The 23,924-nt window shown below is 37.4% G+C and overlaps 1 protein-coding gene across 1 annotated transcript in view; it reads right to left on the minus strand.

Moving 5' to 3' along the window:
* The window catches only part of DCP2 (decapping mRNA 2), a 50,227-nt gene that overhangs the window by 23,858 nt on the left and 2,445 nt on the right, over positions 1-23,924 (minus strand). The window contains exons 2-4 of the mRNA XM_030869892.2: positions 14,095-14,246; positions 8,128-8,255; positions 7,614-7,712 (exon numbers count right to left, since the gene is read on the minus strand). Of these exons, the coding sequence (XP_030725752.1) occupies positions 7,614-7,712; positions 8,128-8,255; positions 14,095-14,246 (379 nt within the window). The remainder of the gene's footprint in view (positions 1-7,613; positions 7,713-8,127; positions 8,256-14,094; positions 14,247-23,924) is intronic.

Genomic DNA, 23,924 nt, shown 5'->3' on the forward strand with positions numbered 1-23,924 from the left:
AATTTACTGAAGAGACTTCTTTTCTCCATTCAGTTTTCTTGGCTCCCTCTTCAAATATTAGCTGACCATATACGTGTGGGTTTATTTCTGGGATCTCAGTTCTATTCCATTGATCTATATATTTGTCTGTTTTTATACCAGTGCCATACTGTTTTAATTACTATAGCTTTATAGTATAGCTTGAAATCAGGCAGTGTGATGCCTTCCACTTTGTTCTTCTTTCTCAGGATTGCTTTGGCTATTCAGAGTCTTTGGTGGTTACATATACATTTTAGAATTTCTTTTCTAATTCTGTAAAAATAATGTCATTGAAATCTTGAAAGGGATCACACTGAATCTAGACATGGTTTTTTGGCAGTAATGACATTAAACAATATTAATTCTCGCACTCCATGAACATGGGATAAAAATTTTTAAATTGGTAATTCTATGTGTAGGTCAGGACAACTAGAACTCTCATATGCGGGTGGTGGGAATGTAAATCGGTTCAACCACCTGGAAAACCATTGGCAGTAGATATGCAACTTCCCTATGACTCAATAATTCCACTCCTAGAGAAATGAAGGCTTATTTTCCTCAAAGGACATGTATAAGAATATTTACAGCAGTTTTATTCTGGATAGCCAAAAACTGGATACAATCCAATGCATAAGAGAATGGACAAACTGTGGTATATTTGTACACTGGAATATAACAAAGAGCAATTAAAAAGGACCAACTGCTAATATACACAACAACATAGATGAATCTCACAGGCATTATACTGAGCCAAAGACATAAAACACAAAGAATAACTATTGCAAAATCCTAATTATATGAAGCTCAAGACCAGGCAAAACTAATCAATGGTGATAGAAGTCAAGATAGTGGTTCCCTTCAGGAAATGTGGGGGAAAGAAGGCATTGACTAAGAAGGGGCAGGAAAGAATCTTCTGAGGTGCTGAAAATATTCTTTGACCTAGGTGGTGGTTTCACAGGTATATACATATATAAAAATGAATAACCTGTTAAGATTAGTGTATTTTATGTTCTTATCCTCCAACAAAAAAGTTTTAAAATAACTTTATATAGTTCTTAATTCTATTTTTACAGTTATTCCCTTTAACTACCTTCTTTGAATAATACCTTATAATCAGAAATTAGTATACATTCCAGTCACGTATGTCTGTATAATAATTAGAAACTATGCTAAAGGTAAACTGTATATTCTAAGTTCCTTGTGAGCAGAGCCTGTTACCAAACAGAATCTAACTGAATACATGCTTACTAAAACAAGTATTGGAGGACCGAGGGGCTGTTTCAGATTAGAGACTGAAAACATAACAATTAAATGCAAATACAGTACATGAGCCTGGATAGGATCGTGGAGGGAGAAGGGGGTGGAAACTGCAGAAAAGGACCATAATGGATCAACTAGTAAATATGAATATGAATTGTCCGTTAGATAACAGAACCTATCAATGTCCCACTCCTGAATTTGATAATTACACTGTGCTTATATAAGAGAACTTCCCACTTCTTAAAATTTACATGCGTAAATAATTAGGGGTTAAGGGGCATTTTGTCTGCTATTTACTCCTAAAGTATTTAGCAATAATAATAAAAACCATTCACCCATATGTATCAAAAGTAATAAAGCAAATATGGCAAAATATTAACAGGTGAATCTATTCTTTATATTATTCTTACTATTTTTCTCTATACTTGAAATTCTCTCAATAGTAACACAATTTTAAAGAGTAACATGTAATTAATGTTTAGGTTTTTCTAGTGCATTCATTCAAATATATCCTGTGTGCTTAGTAAGTGGTAGGTACTGTCCTAGGCACTGACTTCAGAAATGAATAAAGCAAGCGCTGCTCTTTAAAGAGCTCCATCTAAAAAAGAAATGATAACTGCAATATGATATACGTGCCAAAAGGTAGGTGGGTTCTATGGGAGTACAGAATCAGGGTGCCTAACTCAGCCTTGGTTAAAGGTAAGGTGTGATTGTGAGTTGGGGTGGTCACCTCTGGAAGGCTGTCATGGGCAGCATCCTATTCTGCTGGATACACTTGATCTAGGACTTGAAAGATGAACAGAAGTTTGCCAGATAGAAAGAAAAAGACATTCCATTCACATAGCTGGGAATGGCTACAGCTGAAGAATTATATGAGAGGAAATGGTACAACATGAGGCCATCAGCCTAGTTTAACAAAGGCAGCTTGAAACCCTGTACAACCAAACTTAGAATAAACATAATATAGTGACAGACCTCAATTCTAAAAGTGATAAAGACTGATTTACCTCTAAAATTAGGTATTCATGGGCTTCCCTGGTGGTGCAGTGGTTGAGAGTCCGCCTGCCAATGCACGGGACACGGGTTCGTGCCCCGTTCCGGGAAGATCCCACATGCCGCAGAGCGGCTGGGCCCGTGAGCCATGACCGCTGAGCCTTGTGCGTCCGGAGCCTGTGCTCCGCAACGGGAGAGGCCACAGCAGTGAGAGGCCCGCGTACCGCAAAAAAATAAATAAATAAATAAATAAAATAATAATAATAAAATTAGGTATTCATTCTCAACAAATATTTACCAGGAAAAAATTTTAATAGCTCACTTACATGTATAGACAACAAATATAAAAATTTTAATACCATACCTTCTGTGTATCAAATCCATTCCTGTATTATAATACAGACTTAATGTTCCTGGCACATGGAATAGGACTAATGTCTCAAATGATATCAGATAAAAATCTCTACATAAGAGTAAAGAAATGTGCTACCCAAAGAACACCAGCATAGACAATGAAATCCTCTGCGTAAAATCTATGTCCTATAAGCCTACAAGAGGTAGAATAAACCAATAATTCCTCTGTACAAATTCTATCAAGATTAAATCACATAAATGCATATTAAAGCTTTATTAGAATAAAATATGTTGTTCTGACAAATAATAAGCAACAATATGAAATCTTGAAACCACAAGTGAACTGCCAAGTATTCCTTGTTTTCTCAAAAACAGTTGGTGTTTCACTGCAACTAACAACAAAAATATACTAAGGTTATCCTAATATAGCCTTTCAATAATATCTAGAAAACATTTTTCATATCCCTGTCCTAAATCTACTTCACTGAATACAAGTGATCAGAAATAGGGACTTCCCTGGTGGCGCAGTGGTTGAGAATCCACATGCCAATGCAGGGGACACGGGTTCGAGCCCTGGTCTGGGAAGATCCCACATGCTGCGGAGCAACTAGGCCCGTGAGCCACAACTACTGAGCCTGCGCGTCTGGAGCCTGCGCTCCGCAACAAGAGAGGCCGCGATAGTGAGAGGCCCGCGCACTGCGATGAAGAGTGGCCCCCGCTTGCCACAACTAGAGAAAGCCCTCGCACAGAAACGAAGACCCAATACAGCAAAAATAAATAAATAAATAAATAACTCCTACCCTCAACATCTTCAAAAAAAAACCATAAACTCCTATAAATGGAATAAAAATCTGGTTTTTAACTAAGACACTGGTGGTTCCTCCCCTCCCTCAAACAGTGTTGCTTTTATTATACTGCAGTACCACCAAGTGGCAGAAGGATACACTGCAACTCTAGCACTGCTAGTTGAATACTTCATCACTCAAAAATGGCAACTACTATGGATTGAACCCTCCAAAATTCTTACGTTGAAGACCTAACCCCCAATATGACTGTATTTGGAGATAGGGCCTCTGAGGAGGTGTTACAGGTTAAATGAGGTCATATGGGTGGGGCTCTAATCCAACAGGGCTAGTGCCCTTATGAAAAACAGGAGACGCTAGCACACTAGCTCTCGGGGCACTCACACAGGCACCTGGCAAAGGTCACATGAGCATGCAGAGAAAAGGCAGCCAACTGCAAGCCAGGATCAGAGTCCTCACCAAGAAGTCAATCAGCAGGCAGCTTGATCTTAGACTTCCCAGCCTCCAGAGAAGTAGAAAATAAATTTCTATTGTTTAAGCCACCCAGTGTGTGGTATTTTGTTATGGCAGCCTGAGTGGACTAATACAGCAATGCTCCACCTTAGTCCCAAAACTTTTCTCTTTACGAAAAAAGTATTCACTTAAAAATCAGGAATAAAAGTCAAAAGACTTGACTTTAAAACTTCTAGCCTCAAAATTTACAGAAATTAAAGTTAAATCTTCTTTGACAAGTTCTTTTATCAGCTAAAAGAGACTATTATTTAGATCAGAAAGGTTAGAAGTTAGGATTAATTCTTATTATCAAAGGGAACATTTTTTTCCCTGAAATTAAAGGACTGTGGTTCCTAAGTATGCTTGTGCTTTCCTCAGAGCAAGACAAAAACTCTAAAACAGGGGGAAAAAATTCATATTGATCCAACAGAAAGGTAAATGTTATTAGGAAATAGATAGATGTACTTAAAAATCACAAATTCCTTCTGTTTTCATCTGTTTAGAAATTCTCACCCATTTATAAATATTCCTTAACTGCCTATATAGCAGTCAAGAACATCAACTCCAGAACCCAAATACCTAAATATCTCTGTTTTGCTGCTTACTGTAAGACCGTGAGCATGTTACTAAACTGCTCTGTTTCAGTTACCCCCACCTGTAAAATGGAGATAACAATTTCCCATAATGGTTGTATCTTTCCCCACAGGATTCTCTTTAGATCCTACAATCCACACTCCATTCTCCCACTTCCCATCGCCCCAAGAATAAATTTTATTTACTTTCTTACAAATTACAATGATGCACAGTCATTACTGAAATCAGCATCACATAGATAGGACAACTTTTTATCTTAGTATCCCAGAGCAGAGAACAAACAAGATAAACCAAAGTGAAAACTGTCTCAGTTCACAGGTTAACTTACTTTTTTACCCTGAATATCCTATTTCTGCATCATCCTGACTCTTTATAATACAGTGCATAAAACTCATCAGAGGGAGGTTTCCAGCACTCCTGGGTCTAGGGTCATTCTTCAGTTTTTCCAAGGTTAGGTATTTGATTCCTCCAAGAAGATCCAATTCCAGAGACAGCTCATTTCACACAATTTAGCCTAAATTTCTGTTATTCCAGTTATTATCTTTTCTGGACTTGGACAACTATCTCACTACTGTAGGACTAGTCTAACTCCATGTTTAAGATCTACAGATCAATTCCTCTAAGTAGGATGCTATGGTTCCCATTTTGTCCTTCCTTATAAGCAAGATGACTACAAAAATTGAAGGTATAAAAAGGGAAGACTTTACAAGTACTGTACATCTCCTGCCATATACAGAAAAGAAAGGAAAAGCTCTTAGAGGATGTGGCAATTTCTCACCTGCTTCCTAAATAGCTTTCGATTTTAAAGGGTGGGCATAAACCTTCACCTACTTGTACAGAAAAAGCTTTGTCTATACGCTGTTGCAAATACTTGCTTAGATAAGTTGTTCCATACTCAATTTAAAATGCAGCATTTTCAATCATTTTTAAAATCTTACTCCAGGGCTTCCCTGGTGGCTCAGTGGTTGAGAGTCCGCCTGCCGATGCAGGGGACGCAGGTTCGTACCCCGGTCCGGGAGGATCCCACATGCCGCGAAGCAGCTGGGCCCATGAGCCATGGCCACTGAGCCTGCGTGTCCGGAGCCTGTGCTCCACAACGGGAGAGGCCACAACAGTGAGAGGCCCGCGTACCACAAAAAAACACAAAAAACAACAACAACAAATCTTACTCCAAAGAAAATAACTACTAATAGTTTTTCTACAGCAAATAACCACTAGTGGTTTATAAGAATTTTAACTATTATCCCTCACTAATAATTATACCCAAACTTAAATGAGGCAGTGAACACTGCCACAGGAAAACAATGAGTCAAAAAATAAATAAGGCAAGAGACCCAAATAAAATATGTCACAAAATACATACTGCCATCTCAAAATTCAATCACCACCAGCTTAGATTCTAAAGATATCACTTCTAGTTATGAAGATCTTGTTTCTAGCTATATCTGGGACTTCCCTGGTGCTGCAGTGGTAAAGAATACGCCTTCCAATGCAGGGTACACGGGTTCAATCCCTGGTTGGGGAACTAAGATCCCACATGCCGCAGGGAAACTAAGCCTGCGTGCCACAACCACTGAGCCCAGGCACCTCAACTAGAGAGCCCACACGCCCTGGAGCCCACACACCACAACTAGAGAAGAGAAAACCTGCACGCCGTAACTAGAGAGAAGCCAGCACACAACAAAAAAAAAGATCACACATGCCTTCATGCCTCAATGAAGATCCTGCGTGCCGCAACTAAGACCCAACGCAGGCAAAAAAATAATTTAAAAACATTTTATGTCTTACAGAGACTTGCCCAAAGTCTCTAGGCTATTGAACAACATATACTAAAACTATACTAGAAAAAAAACTTTTCAACTTCTAGGCCAGTTCTCTTTCCATTTTATCATACTTCCTCATAGCTCAACTTCTCAAATGTCAAGGACAAGGTGTAATGTTATAAATGATTAGGAACTAATAAATAAGAATACAGTATACAATATATCACAAGGTACTATACAGTTAAGGCCAAGCGAATGATAAAGACAGCAATTGCTATTAAAGTTCAGATTACTGTGGGCTACAGCTGACTGGTTACATTTTAAAATAAACAGAATTTAGGGACTTCCCTGGTGGCGCAGCGGTTAAGACTCCGTGCTCTCCATGCAGGGGGCCTGGGTTCTATCCCTGGTCAGGGAACTAGATCCCACATGCATGCCGCAACTGAGAGTTCGCATGCCACAACCAAGGAGCCCAAGTGACACAACTAAGGAGCTGGCAAGCCACAACTAAGGAGCCTGCCAGCCACAACTAAGACCCGGCACAAGCAAATAAATAAATTAATTTTTTAAAAAAAAAACAATTTAAAGAAGAATGAACTTCCTTATTTTACAAATAAAGAAACTCAGGCCCTGTATATAGAGCTAGTTGGTGGCAGTCCTTTAGGGGAAAAGAGTAATTTGAGCTGGGTCTAGAAAGATACCTAGATAAGATTTGAATAGGCAGGAAGAAGACAGAACTTTCCAGGTAGGGAAATCACATATGCAAAAGCCTAGAGGCTGAAACAAATCAATCAAATTCAGAGACCAAAGAATTCATTCTTTTGACTAAGAATAAAGAAAAATAAATTTAGGAATGGCTAAGTTTTGTGTTGGGGGTAGGGGAGGGAGTTTCAATACTTAATTAAACTTGATCCTACAGGCAGTGGGAGGAAGCTAGAGTGGGTTTTGAGCAACAAACATAAATTTCTTAGAAAAGCCCAAATTATGCATTTGTCTGGAAGCCAAGAATATAAACATAAAACAAAGGTTATAATAGCCAAAATATTTAACCAATAACAAATCCAATTCTAAAAGGAAAGGTGGAGAAGATATCTAAAAAAAAAGTTAAATAATAGAATAAAAAATGAACAATGAAAGAAAATGGAAACAAATGAGAGAAGAATAAATGATAGATGTGGACAAATGAATCAACAGTTACATTATAAAAGATGTTACTTCATGCAGTCAAGTTCTGGAAAGAGGATTAAATGATCCAAACAAGTTAGTCTCCATGGCTAAAAAAACACACTCAAAGCATAACCACCAAATGTTACTGTTTCAAACTGCAATAACTCACCTCTCTAGCAGCACAATCATGAGGAGCTTCTTCTTTATTTACTTTTCCTTTTGGAAATCCCCAGCCTGATTTTGCTAGGTACCCCTGAACCAGTAATACCTACAAAACAATCAGAGGTAAAAATAAAACTTGCCCTCCTTTCCCACGTTCCTTTCTAAAAGCCAAAAGTGCTTTTCTCCTTACTTCAGGTAACTGTTATCACCAATAATTTTATTTGGTTGACTATCTTTCAGGAAGCTAAATATACTATTACTTTTCCTGTAAAGAAAGGTATTCTGTCCATTTTAAAGTATTTCTTCAAAAATCAAATGATTCCTTTGCAATAAGTCATGCTGCAACAAGTATAAATTATTAAGACCCAGAATGCAGATGAAATATACAAAATCTGGCCTTTTATCACTAAAAATCTAAGTATACTTTTCAAACCTCAGTTCAGAACATTATAAAAACAACATATTAGGATGAAAACAGCTGATCACCATTTCACTAAAAATCTTTTATTACTCTCACTCACATTTTCAAGTGTCTCATCAAGAATAATTGCACCATATGTTGGCACTCCCATTTTATATTCTTTCCATTCATCCAAAATTTTTTCCACATCTTCACCTTGAGGCAGCAAAAATGGACAATGACTGAAGAGTATACATTGTGTTAAGGAAGCTACTTTCTCCCTTAATACAGCTTAAGCACTTATACACATAAAGAGATCTATTTAAATCAACTGTGTATTTTACATGAAATTACTCGTATCTTCACCTCACTTAAGTTTATCCTTCTTGCTTTTGTCTTTTCACATTTGTTTTCTCTTGAACAAGCCATTGCTAACTTCTGCATTTAGCCTAGACACAAATCAAGTAAATTGTGAATACTCAAATACTCTAGCTCCCTAAGTTAACACAAATAAATTCAGGACCATGTGAACACTTCGAATAATTCTTGTTAAGTGGGTCGAATTCATCATATTAAGAGTCAACAGATACTGAAACTGACATCAAGAAATATAAGCACAGTACACATATACTGGTAAGAGCTAGGAACCATCAGAATAAGTGAAAGTGGGAATTCCCTGGTGGTCCAGTGGTTAGGACTCCGCACTTCCTGTGCAGGGAGCAGAGCATCAACCCCTGGTCGGGAACTAAGATCCCACAAGCCTCAAGGCCAAAAAAATAAATAAATAAATAAAAAGAGTAAGTGGAAGTGGCTAACTCTGGGAAGCAGAACTAGGGATGACATATTACACTGCCGAATTTCTTTACCATGTACATATATTGCTTCCATAATTTAAAACATTTTTAAGATGAAGATTTATTAAGGATTATAGAGAAAGGTAAATATGGGTTTTAAGGAAAGTATGGCCTGTTTCAAAAGAAACTGGGTATGCCTCCCCAAAACTGGGCTGAGTAAAGTAAGTTTTTTTTTAAAGTAAATAAAACCTAAAGCTGTAAAATATATGCTCAGGCTTCCAATACTCCATGCTACCAAATGCCTCATCACTACAGCACTGTTTATTATGAAAACTGTGGGGAAAATTATAATTTATGATAGCGTTTCTCAAATGGAGGACATTCTCAAGGGTCTTCAAGTCCTCTATGAAAACTTACATATTCTGTCTTTTCATTTTTATGTTAATGTAAAGGCATGTAATATGAGCATACTTTCAATCATTTGGATGATCTCATCCATCAAGTACTACACTACTTGATTTTAGAGACCATATTGGCACTAGTACTTTAACTGCTGTGGGCTACTAAAAACAGAAAAAAAGTAATACGCAAATAGTGTATTAGGGTCAAATGATATTCCATTGTAACACAGAAAGGAAGGTGTCATAACACATAAAGAAAGGTTCTGGGAAAACTTGTAGTACAGGCACATCAAAACACCCTTAAAGACAGCATTATATTCACATTGTGACTAGTAGTTTGGTTTAAACAAAAACATCACATTAAATTCACTTTATGAAAACAAATTTTATGAGTTTTACAGCTTTGTGTTTAAAATTTTGCTTTGGTTTTACAGTTGCAGTAAGAACTAAGGTTCTCAAAGAGCTCAAAAAAGTCAACCATCTATAACAACACTGTAATTAAAAGACAGGCAGTAGATTAATCTCAATATAAACACTCCTTGCCTTTATTTAGGGAGGGGGGAAAAAAGAATAAATTATGGATATAATACTAACTATTCCATGAAGCCCTATGGTTCTACAAGAGCTTGCTAGAATTCTGGAAGCTATTTCTCAATAAAAGTCTGGCTTGAGATGTTCAGTAAAATCCCTTATGTGTTTTAAAGTCACCACAGATTTTTTTGAATCTAGTTATAAATTTAAAATAAATGGATATTTTTTCCATTAAAAATTTAACCATAGTGAAAAAAACATATGACTATACCCCAGGAATATAGGTAACTTCCAATAATTCAAAGAGGAAGACACTTATCTAGTTTTTTTTCTTTCTCTTCCTTCTCCCTACAATGTTCCTCATAACTTCAAGGTGCATCAACGTCTCTCTAATGAAGTGTTATCTCATTTTTCTACCCATTAAACAACTTCTTTAAAAAGAATAACAAAAACAAAGGTTTAGCAAAAGAAATTAAATCAACTGACATAACCTTGGAAATTATCTATACTCTTCATTTACCTACTTTTTTTCCTATCCCCAAATCACCATAAAATGAGTGAGTTGATAAACCAACCAACTACAGTTCAAGATACACTTGGAATTAATGTTGAAAAGTACTTGCTCAAGTCCACACAATTAGCAAATAACAGAACCCAATCCAAAATGACATCAATTTCCCCAATGACAACTCTTCAATCCTCTTCCATATTCAGGAGTACATAAAGTAATTCAAACAAGGGAGTGGAAAGTTTTTGAATACCATTTTTATTTAATGAGACAATGTATTTAATTTAAAAAACCCTATGACATGCTCTGAGTAATGTTAATTATCTTTCTAATTTTTACTAAAAGCACTACTTGGCTACTATTTTGCATCTTGAATCTGGGTTACTGGGCCCTACACAATAGTTCTAAGAGAAAGAAGATCACATTGATTACATGAAGAATGTAAGAAATTTTAAGCACATATATCTACTTGTATTACATATATCCTCTTTCTTTTTTAACAATTCAGTGATTTTTTTATATACTCTTTTTATTCTAACATTTTTGCAAAAACATGAAAAATCTGCTCTAACGATAGACAATCATTTAGATGATAATCTCCATCCTTCCATTATCATAGACGATATCGATCTCCCCAAGAACAACTCATCTCACGCTCCAGGCTCAGTTCCTTGTATTCCTTGTACTTTACATCCATGCCCACTTCTGGGACCAATTCCCACAGGAACATTCTGGACCTTGCCATCAATAGAACTATTATAGTACTTTGATTAGAATAAAACATTGTGACCACAATTTTCTACGGCAGTCTTCTAATTACTCACAATATACTGTTATTCTACATCTATTTTTGACTGTCTTCCTTTCTCCATATTAGCACCCTCCTGCTTTTAATTCCTTCCCTAAACAATATGGTCCATCACTTTAATCAATGTCTTAGCAAGATCCAAAATTTCTTTGCCCCACTATTCTGAATACAGCTCCCTAGTAAAACCTCAACCCAGCGTCAAGTCCAGGACAGCCATTCTGTACCCACTGCTGAGTGCTTACTGAAGAAAAATCACAAGACCATGCAAAATTAACAAAAGAGAAAACAGAGGCACAGAAAAGCCCTACTATTTGCCCAAGGTTGCACAGCTGGTAAATGGCAAAGGTGGGATGGCAACCCAAGTAATCTGGCTCCAGAGCTCATACTATTAACTTTTATTCTACATAGTCTCACCACTTCAATATCCCACAGGTACCACAAACCAACACGTCCATAACTGAGCCCATCATTCCCCACAAAATTTCTCCTCCATTATTTTTCTACAAATGGAATGGCACACCCATCCACTCAATTGTTCAAATCAGAAACCTGGATACCATCCTCGATTCCTTCTTCCACCTTTCCTCAAACATCCAAGTTAAGACAAATTTTACTCCTAAATACCACTGAAATTTAATCTTTTCTATTCACTTCTATCACAGGTTTCCATTTCTCAATCATAAATTAATGAAATAGCATCTTAACTAGGTTTCCAACCTCATGTTCCTCCAATTCACTGCCTACACTATTTCAGAGCTTCTTTCAAAACACCCCTAGAGAAATAAAGCAAATATGGCAAAAAGCTAACAATGGGTGAATACATAAAAAGGGTATAATGGCAGTTGATTGTAATATACTTAAGTTAAAATTACTGTAAGTTAAAATTTTTTCCCAAAAGTAAAGTTGTTTTTTTTTTAAATCTCCTATATTCTTTTATTACTCTTATGGATAAAGTCCAAACAAACATGGCCTACAAGACCCTTCCTCCAAAGAAAACTTTTATCTAATTCCAAATCTGGGTTGGATTAGTCTCTTCGCTATTCCTACTGAACCCTATGCTACCTTATCAAAACCTAACAGACTGCAATGTAATCATGTCCCTTTCTGTCTGTAATCTTCTTGAAGACAGCAACCAAATCTACCTTGTTCACTGCACAACGCCTGGCACAGAGGAAGCACTCAATTATTGAATGAAGTCTACCACACTAGCAATAAAAGTTTTTTCCTCCATATAAATGAATTAAAAGAAACTTAACTAGAACAGAGGCTTTTTTTTTTAATAACAAGGAAAGTTTTTAAAACTCATGTGCATACACACACAAAATCTTACCCAGAACCCCGAAGTATGTATAGTTGCTCTGGTAGAACCCTAAGTCTATGAAAACAGACCAAAACCGCAGAAGACAACTTTCCTGTTTTAATCATGTTTATAGCTCCTTAAAAGCAAAGTCTTCTATGATTTCTTCATAAAACCTGCTACCGAGACTTTAGCAAAGACAGTGCTCAGTGGTACTTCTATTCCCCTTTGATTTTTTCATTTACTTCTCCATATTTAATCTGTCAAACAGCTTGAGCATTTCTGCCACTGAAATTTGTCTCTTCTGTCTTTTCTTTGTAGTCCCTCTACTATGGTTCAGGACCTTACTGCTCCATATCTCAAGTATTTAACAGTCCTTGTGGTTCAACCTGTCCTGCCAAATAAGTTTTTTTGAATACCATTTTCAAATGGTCTGAGTAATATTCTTAACTTAGCCTTGCTCAAAAACTTTCAATGGTTAACAGTAATGCAGAATAAACAGAGTTTCATCCATTTTCTACAGAGCCCTAAGGGGTTCCTTATTTCATACAGCTCAAGAAAAAGCATAGGGAGCTGAGTGTGAGGGTTATTTTAGGTCACCTATCCCTACTCCAACTCTACTCCAACTAGCATAGTACAGTGAACTTGCGGGTACAATTGCATCTGAGCACATGATTTATGGTTAAAAACAATGACCTAGAGAATAAAAATCAAAGCAGTTTGGCTCAGGATTTAAAACCCCACAAATTCCCCCTATACAACTTCCATCCATACCCCCTCTTGTATCCCTGTAAGAAACTCAATGCAAAATAATTTACTTCCCAAAATATCTCTTATCCTTTCCAACTCTCCAATTTTGTTCAGTCCCTTTTCTTTACCTGCAACATATTCCCCACTCCAGCCTGTTTAGAAAATTCTATATTCCCTTAAAAATATAGCTTTGCCTAAAATCTTTCCACCTTTTGCCAAATTCTAAAAACACTTAGTATAAGAAACATTAGCAATTCATCAATTTTTTTTGCCTTGTGACATAGCTTCTTTTATAATCTTAAATATTCATGTCAATCTTATAATTAATAAATGATGAAAAGTTTCTATTTTATTTGTAAATAGGGAGGAACAAAAGCTTCTCTAAAGGCAAGGACTTCTTTGAATTTGCCACAGACCCAAAAACTGCTTTGAAAACAGCAAGTACTCAATAATTATTTAAGAATTTCTATCCCAGAAAGGTAGTAATCTGAATAAAGATCATCCAGTTAAGTGCAAAAGCAAGAGAAATGTAAAAAACAGATCAGTTCTAGAAATAGGCTAGCTACATATGGAAAAAAAAGAAAATCAAATTTAATTCTAATGATCACTGCACATTTTAGGGGGTCCTCCACATAAAAATAAGAATACAGTTGGCCCCCCAGTATCCAGATGTAGGACCCGCAGATACCGAGGGCTGACCATACTTTGCCATTTTACAGTCTAAGGAACTTGAGCATCCATGGATTTTCGTATCCTGAGGGAAGGGGGGTGGTCCTGGAACCATCCCCATAAACCAAGGTACAACTGTACTATCAAACTGTGCCTACCATAATCAGGCACAAACCATATATATATGTTTTACATTTTTGACAATTTTTAGAAATCAAGTATGTTTTATCTAAAAGGTTATAAATCTCAACGACAAGCAAAAGAAAATTTGTGCTAAAATACCTTATTAATAAGAATGAAAGACATTCATTATAGTAATAAAAAGGATATCAGCTTTAGCAAAGTCTCTTATCCCACACTGAGGTAATCCTGGTGTGTTCTGCATGTAGAAATCCAAGTAAAACCAATGGGCAAGTTCAATCTGAAAACACACTCGGATAGCATTGTCTCTTTCCTCGCTGGGAATATGCAAAATAAATCGGCTGTCAAAAACAAAAAACATACAAAAATTACATTTACAAACCATAACAATTTATTTTAACCTTTTTAATTGCTTCACTCCTGACCCACCAACATAGAAAAGGGACCCAGAGCAGTACTGATCAAGGAAGCAAAACTGGCAGGAAATTACTACAGGGAAGATGAGTCTTTAAAAAAAATAATAAATAAGAGATATCACATATATCTCATTCATAATAGAATTTTTTTAAGAGGCCATCTACCCTCTGTTCACAAGTACAGAGATAAACTTAAGAGCTCTCTAACAATAAATTAAAGGTGAGCAAGAAAACAAACTTCACTAGGATTCCCTCCCATGCCTGGTAACATTTTCAAAGAATATATGCAAATATATTCATATACTCAAATAGAAAAGATGTTAGCTGCTTAATCTTCATATTTAAAGTATTACAAAAAAAATTAAAGAAATCATTAATAGACCAGATTTCCCAAAAAGCTCATCTGAAGAACCTGAGTTCAAAATAACTTTCAAATACACTCACTTTTAAAAAAACCTAAATTGTCTTTTCCAAGTACATTCAGAGGGAGGAAGGGACATTTATTTTAATACGTAGTATAAGTGTGCACTATATTAAATACACATATGTATATATATGATTAAGATAATTAACCCCTTTTTCATGCAACAAGTCAAAATTTATGTGAGCTACAGGACTCATTAAGCAACCACCATTAAAGCTTCTTCCACGCTTAGCATTTTTGTAATCTTTTTTTCTAGCGACCTTTAGAGATAGACTGAACTACATAAAAGAAATCCACTGGTTTTTAGAGTCATTTTCTAAAATTAAAAATAGCATCACCCAGTCTGATCACTTACACTATTCACTAGCTGTGGTGCTAAATGTTCTTTGTTGTTTTCAAGTTTCAAATCAAACCTCAAAAAAAAAATGCTTTTAAATTATAAAAATAATGTAGCATTCCAATAGGGGATTGAATAATTAAATGTTAAGACAAATGTATGTACAATAATCTACAATTCAATATAGAAAAACAATGGGGAAAGGAGCTTAAAACTGCATCTACACTAAAACCAAGACATGTAACATGCAACATTAATGGCATAATGTAAGATATAAAAATCTGAGCTCTTCCATACGGCATTCAAGATCCAGTGCCTGCTCACCTGCACAGCCTCTATCACTCTGTAAGGTTCTTTATACCCAGTGATACCTAATTCTTAGTAATGTCCTAAATTGCCATCCACATACTATATCTATTCCCTTCTCTTGTCCATCTAGCAAACTTATAACTCACCCCTCATGACTTAACACTGTATCTCCTATATAGGTATATCAGACTCCTCTGAACAGATTTATAAACTCTTTCAACTCCTCCATTATAGTAATTATCTAATTTTTACTATTACTGTCTATAAACTCTTCCAAATTACTTCACTGAGATCTTTGTATACTTTTAATCCCATAGTCTAGCAAATTGTCTCATATACTTACAGTGACATACTGATAGTTACAATTTATCTTTGAAAGGTAAGATGGAGTAAGCACACTCCACTCTGTCCCTCCCATAAAACGTATAAAACCTGGACAAAATACATGGAGCAGCTGTTTGAGGACTATGAAAAGTAAACAGCAGCAGAAAGATTGGGGAAGATGACAAATATTCAAATTTACCATTTTTCACCCTCCAATATCCCCTAGCTGGACTGGGGGTTAGAAGTGACCTCCAAAAGCCCTCAAGGATCAAGAAAGGAATCTGTTAACACTCAGAGACAGTAGAGGAAATTTCTCCTCTCTTTTCTCCATTCTCTCATGCCCCAGAGCCCAACCAATGCCACACTGGTTAGACTTGGCAGCAACAGTGGCTGTAACAGGGATCCACAGAGACTAAAACTTTGATGGACAGGAACCTTCCTCTCCGATAGCAAGAGGTGGGAGGTCCCAAGAGATTAGGGCCAACATTCATTGCTTATTTTACTTCTAACCTCCAGCTGCTTGGTCCCAGGCATGAGCAGAGTCACATGAAATGTGTGGTAGAGCATCTTTCCATTTTTGCCATTTTTCAATATTCAATTTCCTCAAAAAGGGGAGCCAAGAAGTACCAGGGGGATAGCAGAAAAGGAGCAGCTCAGGAAAATGGTCCCACGAAATTGTTTATGAACTCTGAGGCTCAACCCCAAACTGCACAAACTTGGATTAGAATACAAACAGCATACCACACACTTTGTGAGCTGAACGACGTATGAGACAGACCACTGCCCAAGTCTCAGACTAGCCAGTAGATGATACACAAAGACAAAAAGCACTGCAAAAACTAGCCTTCTTTTATCTGATTTTATTTAACTTACACCAAGTCTCAAAAAAAACACCTGTCTGCTATATCTTATTTTCTCAGTTTGGGACATTTTCTATTGATTTCCATTATGGAAGTTGAAGAATTAACTCCAGTCCTCCCACTCTCATTCTACACACCATTCTCATCTCTACATCTTCCGAACAAAATGATATCTTAGTTTGGTTAGTGTGTTAACTACAGCACTACTGACACCTGGAACTGATAATTGTATGTTGAGAGGAGCTGTCCTGTGTGCTGTAGGTGTTTAGCACCATCCGTAGCCTCTGCTTATTAGATGTCAATAGCACTCTCCAGTAAAGCTGTGACAACCAAAAAGATCTCCAGCCACTGCCAAAGTTCCCTGAGGGGAGCAAAATCACTCGCAGTTGATAACCGCCGGGTTAGATCAAAAATTCAGTCTTGAGCTTCCCTGGTGGCGCAGTGGTTGAGAATCCGCCTGCCGATGCAGGGGACACGGGTTCGTGCCCCGGTCCGGGAGGATCCCACATGCCGCGGAGCGGCTGGGCCCGTGAGCCATGGCTGCTGAGCCTGCGCGTCCGGAGCCTGTGCTCCGCAACGGGAGAGGCCACAACAGTGAGAGGCCCGCGTACCGCAAAAAAAAGAAAAAGAAAAAGAAAAATTCAGTCTTTACATTACTATGACTCTGCAAACTTAATTCAAGACTAAGCCATGTGACAAGCTACAATTGTTTTCCCTTTAAAGCACAACCTTTTGTTCTCCCACTAATTAATAAATGTCTTATTGTCTTTGCTTTGTTTTCTCTATACTTGTCACTAACTCAATCTTCCACTAGTTTCCTAAATTTTTTTTCTCAAGATGTTAATTCAGACACATCCATTTCATCTTGAAGACTATCCCTGAGCCTTCTGATCTGTTCCAGTCTGGAGTGGTTGTCACTTCACATAACACACATCTGTCATTCTATGCTATCCTTTCACTAGCATCCTATAGTTCCCAACGCCTCCATCCTGTATTTTTTTTTTATAAATTTATTTTATTTATTTATTTTTGGCTACACTGGGTCTTCGTTGCTGTGCGCAGGCTTTCTCTAGTTGCAGCAAGCAGGGGCTACTCTTTGTTGCGGTGTGCTGTCTTCTCATTGCGGTGGCTTCTCTTGCGTGCAGAGCACGGGCTCTAGGTGCGCAGGCTTCAGTAGTTGTGGCACACTGACTCAGTAGTTGTGGCACACGGGCTTAGTTGCTCCACGGCATGTGAGTTCTTCCCCGGACCAGGGCTCGATCCTGTGTCCCCTGCATTGGCAGGTGGATTCTTAACCACTGTGCCACCAGGGAAGCCCCATCCTGTATTTAGATCTATTTCTTATATCCTGTCTTCCTCCTAATTAATGTACTTCCTATTTTTACGAAGTACATCCTCCCATGCCTTCTGGAAAAAGGATGCAGGGGAGATTAATATTAAGACATGGTGAATTTGAGAATATTTTTATCCTCACTCTTGACACTTTGGCTAGGTAAAGAATTCCAGGTTGGAAATCATTTTCCTTCAGAATCCTAAAGACAGTGCCCACTCCTGCCAGCCTATAATTTTGATGTGAAGACTGAAGCCACTCAGATTCCTTTGCCCAACCTGTTTTTTCAGACTGGAAGCTTCCAGGTTCTTCCTTCTATCCTCAATGTTCTGAAATTTCCCAGTTGTCTATTATTCATCCACTGATTCACCCATTCAATGGACTTTACCTATTTAGAAACTCATCTCCTTCAGTACTAAAGGACCTCATGGACTGATCCTTTGATTCTTCACTTTTCTCTGATATTTCCTATCTCTAATTTCTCAAGCCCCCTTACTTTCGGGAAACAGTCTCTTGCAAGCCATCTATTGAGGTTTTTGTTTCTACTCTCATATTTAAAATTCCAAAGGCTATTTTTGTTTAAACTATGCTTTCACAGATAATTCTGTTATTCCATGACTGTAAAAACCTATCTAAGGAGATCAATGTAGTTTTGAGGGGGTTTTTTGTTTTAAAGTTTTCTTCTATCTACATAGTTTGATTCTTTTCAGTTGCTTTTTTGTTGTTGTTAGTTTTATGCTCTACTTTTTGTGTTAAGAGGCCTATTTCAGATGTTCGTATTTAATGTGATAGACCACAAAGCTAATTAGGAAGGTTGTCAAACTATGAGGCACCACTTAAGGTGATCAGGCTGAGCCATTTAATCCAGGAACCTCCAATGTCAGTATCTTTAGGTGTTTCCTCGTGGGCTAGTCTGATCATCTAGACAAGAACCTTCCAATCTCCTATCTGGAGGATAAAGCCCAGGCTGCCACATTCTGGGAGCTGAGCAGGGGAAGAAGGATGGTTTTCAATATGTATACAGGATGCATAAACTCACTTCTGCCACTTTTCAACATTCTCTAATTCTGAAGTAGGCTGACTACTACAGTAGTCTTTCACTCTATCAGGTCTGCGAAGTCATATGCCACTTTCCCTTCTGCTGTACGGTTTCCAAGTTTTGTTGCTCATCTCTTCACCCAATCTTCCTTTCCTTGTGGGTTATGCATTTAAAATTGTCAAACTTTACTCTTTTTGTGGAGTAGATGTTTGTGTTCAGTCTACTATCTTTAACTAGAAATTTGCATTTCAGACTTCCCTCGTGGTGCAGTGGTTAAGAATCCACCTGCCAATGCAGGGGACACGGGTTCGAGCCCTGGTCCAGGAAGATCCCACATGTCGTGGAGCAACTAAGCCCATGCACTACAACTACTGAGCCTGCGCTCTAGAGCCCGTGAGCCACAACTACTGAGCCTGAGTGACACAACTACTGAAGCCCACGTGCCTAGAGCCTGTGCTCCACAACAAGAGAAGCCACTGAAATGAGAAGCCCGCGCACTGCAACGAAGAGTAGCCCCCACTGGCCGCAACTAGAGAAAGCCCATGTGCAGCAACTAACACCCAACCCAGCCAAAAATAAATTAAATAAATAAATAAATATTTTTTAAAATTTGCATTTCAACAAATTTCTAGAGGATACTAACCACAATCTAAAATGGGGTAAGAAAATGCCTAAGACAGAGAAATCCAATCCCATTCCCATCCCAATCCAGAAAAGCCCCAAATGAAGAAAGCTAAGCTGGAAGATGAGAATAAGAAATAAAACTTTTAGAAAAGGGTAACAGAGAGGTCTATTTATGTAATAGGAGAACATCCACTCTTCTTTCATTCCTCTGACAGTCAGGAGTTTCTCCTACAAAAGCTGGGGGAAGGAGGAACAACAGCCAAGGCCCTTTTCTAACTTTAGCAGACAGGTTTGAGTGTTGGCACCCCAAAGCAAAACTCCTACACATTGGTATTCAAGGGTTTCCCAGAATAAAAGTCAGCTCCCTATCTACTCTCATAAAGAAGCCTATCAACAAGTAAGTCCCTCTACAGCCTCATCTTAAATATGAAACAGCAACCAAAAATCACCCAATGTCTAAGGAAAGTCTAAATGACAAAGAAAAAATTAAACACATTAAAAAACTGGTTGTGAAGAAAAGACAGTGTTGAGGATATCTCCTGGAACCTTGGTACTGAAAGTGTGGACCCTGGACCACCTGGAAACATAACTGTGAGAAGAAAAAGAGACATTTCAGTCATATACGGACTCAGAAAGTTTACTCTCTAATGACCCCCTCAAAGGAAATTACTTTAGAATGTACACCAGCAAAACAAGAATGAAAGCCAAGAAAGCATAAAACAGGATTCAAGAAAGAAGAGATACAACCTGGGAGAGCTGGGAAAGGGAATTCTCGTGTGCCAGTTGTTTGGCAAGACTAAGAAGCAACCAGTCCAGATTAGACTAAGAGAGTGGAGATCTCCAAGACGGCATTCTCCAGGAAAAGAGAATTCTGTAGAACAGTAGATACTAGTATGATTGAGGGTAAGACCAAGGATATAATAAAGGAGCAGGGACTTCCCTGGTGGTGCAGTGGTTAAGAATCCACCTGCCAATGCAGGGGACACGGGTTCGAGCCCTGGTCCAGGGAATATCCCACATGCCGCAGAGCAACTAAACCCGTGTGCCACAGCTACTGAGCCTGCACTCTAGAGCCCGTGAGCCACAACTACTGAGCCTGCGCACCTAGAGCCCATGCTCTGCAACAAGAAAATCCACCGCAATGAGAAGACCGCGCACCACAACAAACAGTAGCCCCGCTCGCCGCAACTAGAGAAAGCGCGCACACAGCAACAAAGACCCAACACAGCCAAAAATAAAAAAATAAATTAAAAACTTTAAAAAATAAAAAAAATCTTTAAAAAAATAAATAAAAAATAAAGGAGCAGATGGGGGGTGATGGTGGACGGCAGCAAGAAACTTTGGTCATGTTGGGGAAGAAGGGTAAATATACAAGAGAATCACAGTCCAAACATGAAGCAAAAAAGCCAAAATTAGAACAAAAGGGGAAAAAATTATTTCAAGAATAGCTAGAAGGAATCAGGGAATAATGAACAAAGCATATGCTTCCTTCTCCAAAAGAAAAAATTAAACTATTATTTTGAGCAATTTGTAGAATGTAAGAAAAGAGAATTCATTAGGACATTCATTCTCTTTCAAGATTCTTACAAAAGGGATCTTGACTATGGCCAGATGGAAAACAAACAAAATCCTAACCATTGTATACTTGTCTCTACTGTGAAAAATATTTACAAAGTAATACTGTATAACAAATGCCATTATTATTATTCAGGTTTTGCAATCAACCAGCAGCAAAATGTATAAGATTTCATAAGGTTACAAAATGTAACGTAAATACTATCAATCTTAATTTCTATTTTAAGTTCACCTGGATAGAAACTGAGGGCATGGGTAAGAAACGGAAGAAATGATGGGACACTAAGTGCCTCACCTTATCAAATACAGACTCAAGAGACACTGAAGTCCGTAAAACAGAAATACAACTTTAAGTATATTAAAGTCACGAAGGTAACCGATGGAACGATTTAAAATAGTGATATAACTGTATTGGAAGTAGGACAAGGGCAACAGTAAGTGTAAACTAAACCATCACTTAATAATCTACCAAGATACACTAAATCCTCCATCTAATATCTAAAGTTGATAGCAACTGGTGCAAGTATACTTTAAAATATTGAAATATCCACCAGAAGAACTGAACACAAAACAGGTAAAAGTCTGGAGAGCAGAACTGGGATAAAAGGGGTACGGCAAGAGACTGTTGCTTTTCATTTTATAAATTCATCTGTACTGCTTGATTTTTTTTTAAACCTTACAGATGAGTACATTTTTTAATACTGAAAGGCTAACTTCTTTAAGAAACTTTGTAAGAAATAGGAAATTTTGATACAGGAAAATTAAACTTCAATGCTTTCATTCTGTGAATGTTTTTGATCTGTTTTAAAGATTTAAAAGTGTTTGTATATACATACATATGTATATTTTAATAGCTAAAATAAAATGCTTTCCACAATATTTTGTTATGGGAAAAGTTTCTCCACCTAACAAAAATGTCACCTTTCCAATGTTCCCACAGATAGACAAAGCATTAGCACAAGGACTACAATTAATACAAAAATGTTTCCAGTGAACTGAACACTAAGATAGCAAGCTGAAGATAAACACAAATTATTTAATTAACCTATACGATCACCAAAATAGCAGCAACATTAGTTGCTAGAAAATACCTTTCTCCTTTTAACACTGGAGTGGCTTTACAATTTAATTCTAACGGGGCTTATAAAAAACTCCAAACACTTCTTTAAGAGAAATAACTTACCAAACTGCAGTTTTCAGTTTTTACTTTAAAAACATGCTTTCCAAATCTTTAATAAGATTATTTAAATGGTACTGGAAAACTATGTATTTTACTTTTAATGTCAAAAATCATGGCGCACCAAAGGCAAATATCACCATAAAATGGTGCTGATTTACTTTTTTACATACACATACATGTTTTATTATAAAGTAGTTTTGGTTCACTAAAGCATTTTAGACCAGAGTCTTCCTTTCCTCTCCTCCAATTCCATTTCACCCAGAAGTCACCAGTTTTATCAGTTTGGTGTATATATTACTTTCAGACTTCTCCTGTGCACGCACACAAACATACATATACAAAACATTTTAAAATTTGTTTTAACAAAGGGCATAAAATGACTAGTTATTACCCTCAGTAGTATATTGTGTACATTTTCAAGACACAAACATTTTCCTTCAGTTTACTGTTTGCTAACTGCCTGAGGAATTTCTAATGGCTGCACAGTATTCCTGTAAATGAAATGTCCCATATTTAACCACCTGAAAAATAACATTTCATGTCTTAGGTTATAAGCTGTCTCATGGTTATAAAGTCACATCTTGAAAATTTAAGTCTCTTGCTCTAATGTTTCACATAAAAATCACTCTCAAATTTTACATTCCTCCAAAACATATTAATATATGGTCAATAACTGACATAGACAAGATTAGCAGGACTATGTAATTTATCAAAAATCAAAATAACACAAAGCAAAAAAACCCTTACAGGTACTGATCATAAGTAAAACTGGAGAAAATATAAAGGGAGTAAAAACAAGAGTCAAGACCAAACTTATAAATCAGCAGGTACTTAGAAAAGAAGTATAGGACTTCCCCGGTGGCGCAGTGGTTAAGAACCCATCTGCCAATACAGGGGACACGGGTTCAAGCCCTGATCCAGGAAGATCACACATGCCACGGAGCAACTAAGCCCACGCACCGCAACTACTGAGCCTGTGCTCTAGAGCCCGCGAGCCACAACTACTGAAGCCCATGCTCCGCAACAAGAGAAGCCTGCACACTGCAATGAAGAGTAGCCCCCGCTCACCGCAACTAGAGAAAGCCTGGGCGCAGAAACAAAGACCCAGCACAGCCATACATACATACATAAAATTTTTTTTAATCTTTAAATTAATCAACAAAGATATTATAAATATTAACTTGAAAATGGTATTACTTTTAAAACCTCAAGTTTTAAGAAATGGTTATTTGGTTTTAAAACGGAGCAGGAGCCTTCCTGGGAAAAGACATTCCCACCCCCTATCAGTCACCTCTTATTCAGAGAAAAGTTTTAGCCTCCTAGACTAAATTTGGTTCAGAAAAGCAAGAAAATGCAGAAACAAAGGAAAGCAGTCTAGCATGACAAAGTAATAATGGCTTAGCCATAAAACAAAGTCAAGGACCTTTAGTTCCTCCTCAAGGCCTATAGATAATATCCTGAGCCATATCCCACAGTTGTTTTGCAGAAACTAAAACCCCCAGCAGCTGGAAGAAGTCAACTGCGTATGCTAACCACCAGCAAGCAGACCTCAGACCCTTGAAACCAGGTTGATAATTTGAGATTCCTAAAATGCCACCCTG

The sequence above is a fragment of the Globicephala melas genome, chromosome 3 (assembly GCF_963455315.2).
Source record: "Globicephala melas chromosome 3, mGloMel1.2, whole genome shotgun sequence".
Classification (NCBI taxonomy): domain Eukaryota; kingdom Metazoa; phylum Chordata; class Mammalia; order Artiodactyla; family Delphinidae; genus Globicephala; species Globicephala melas.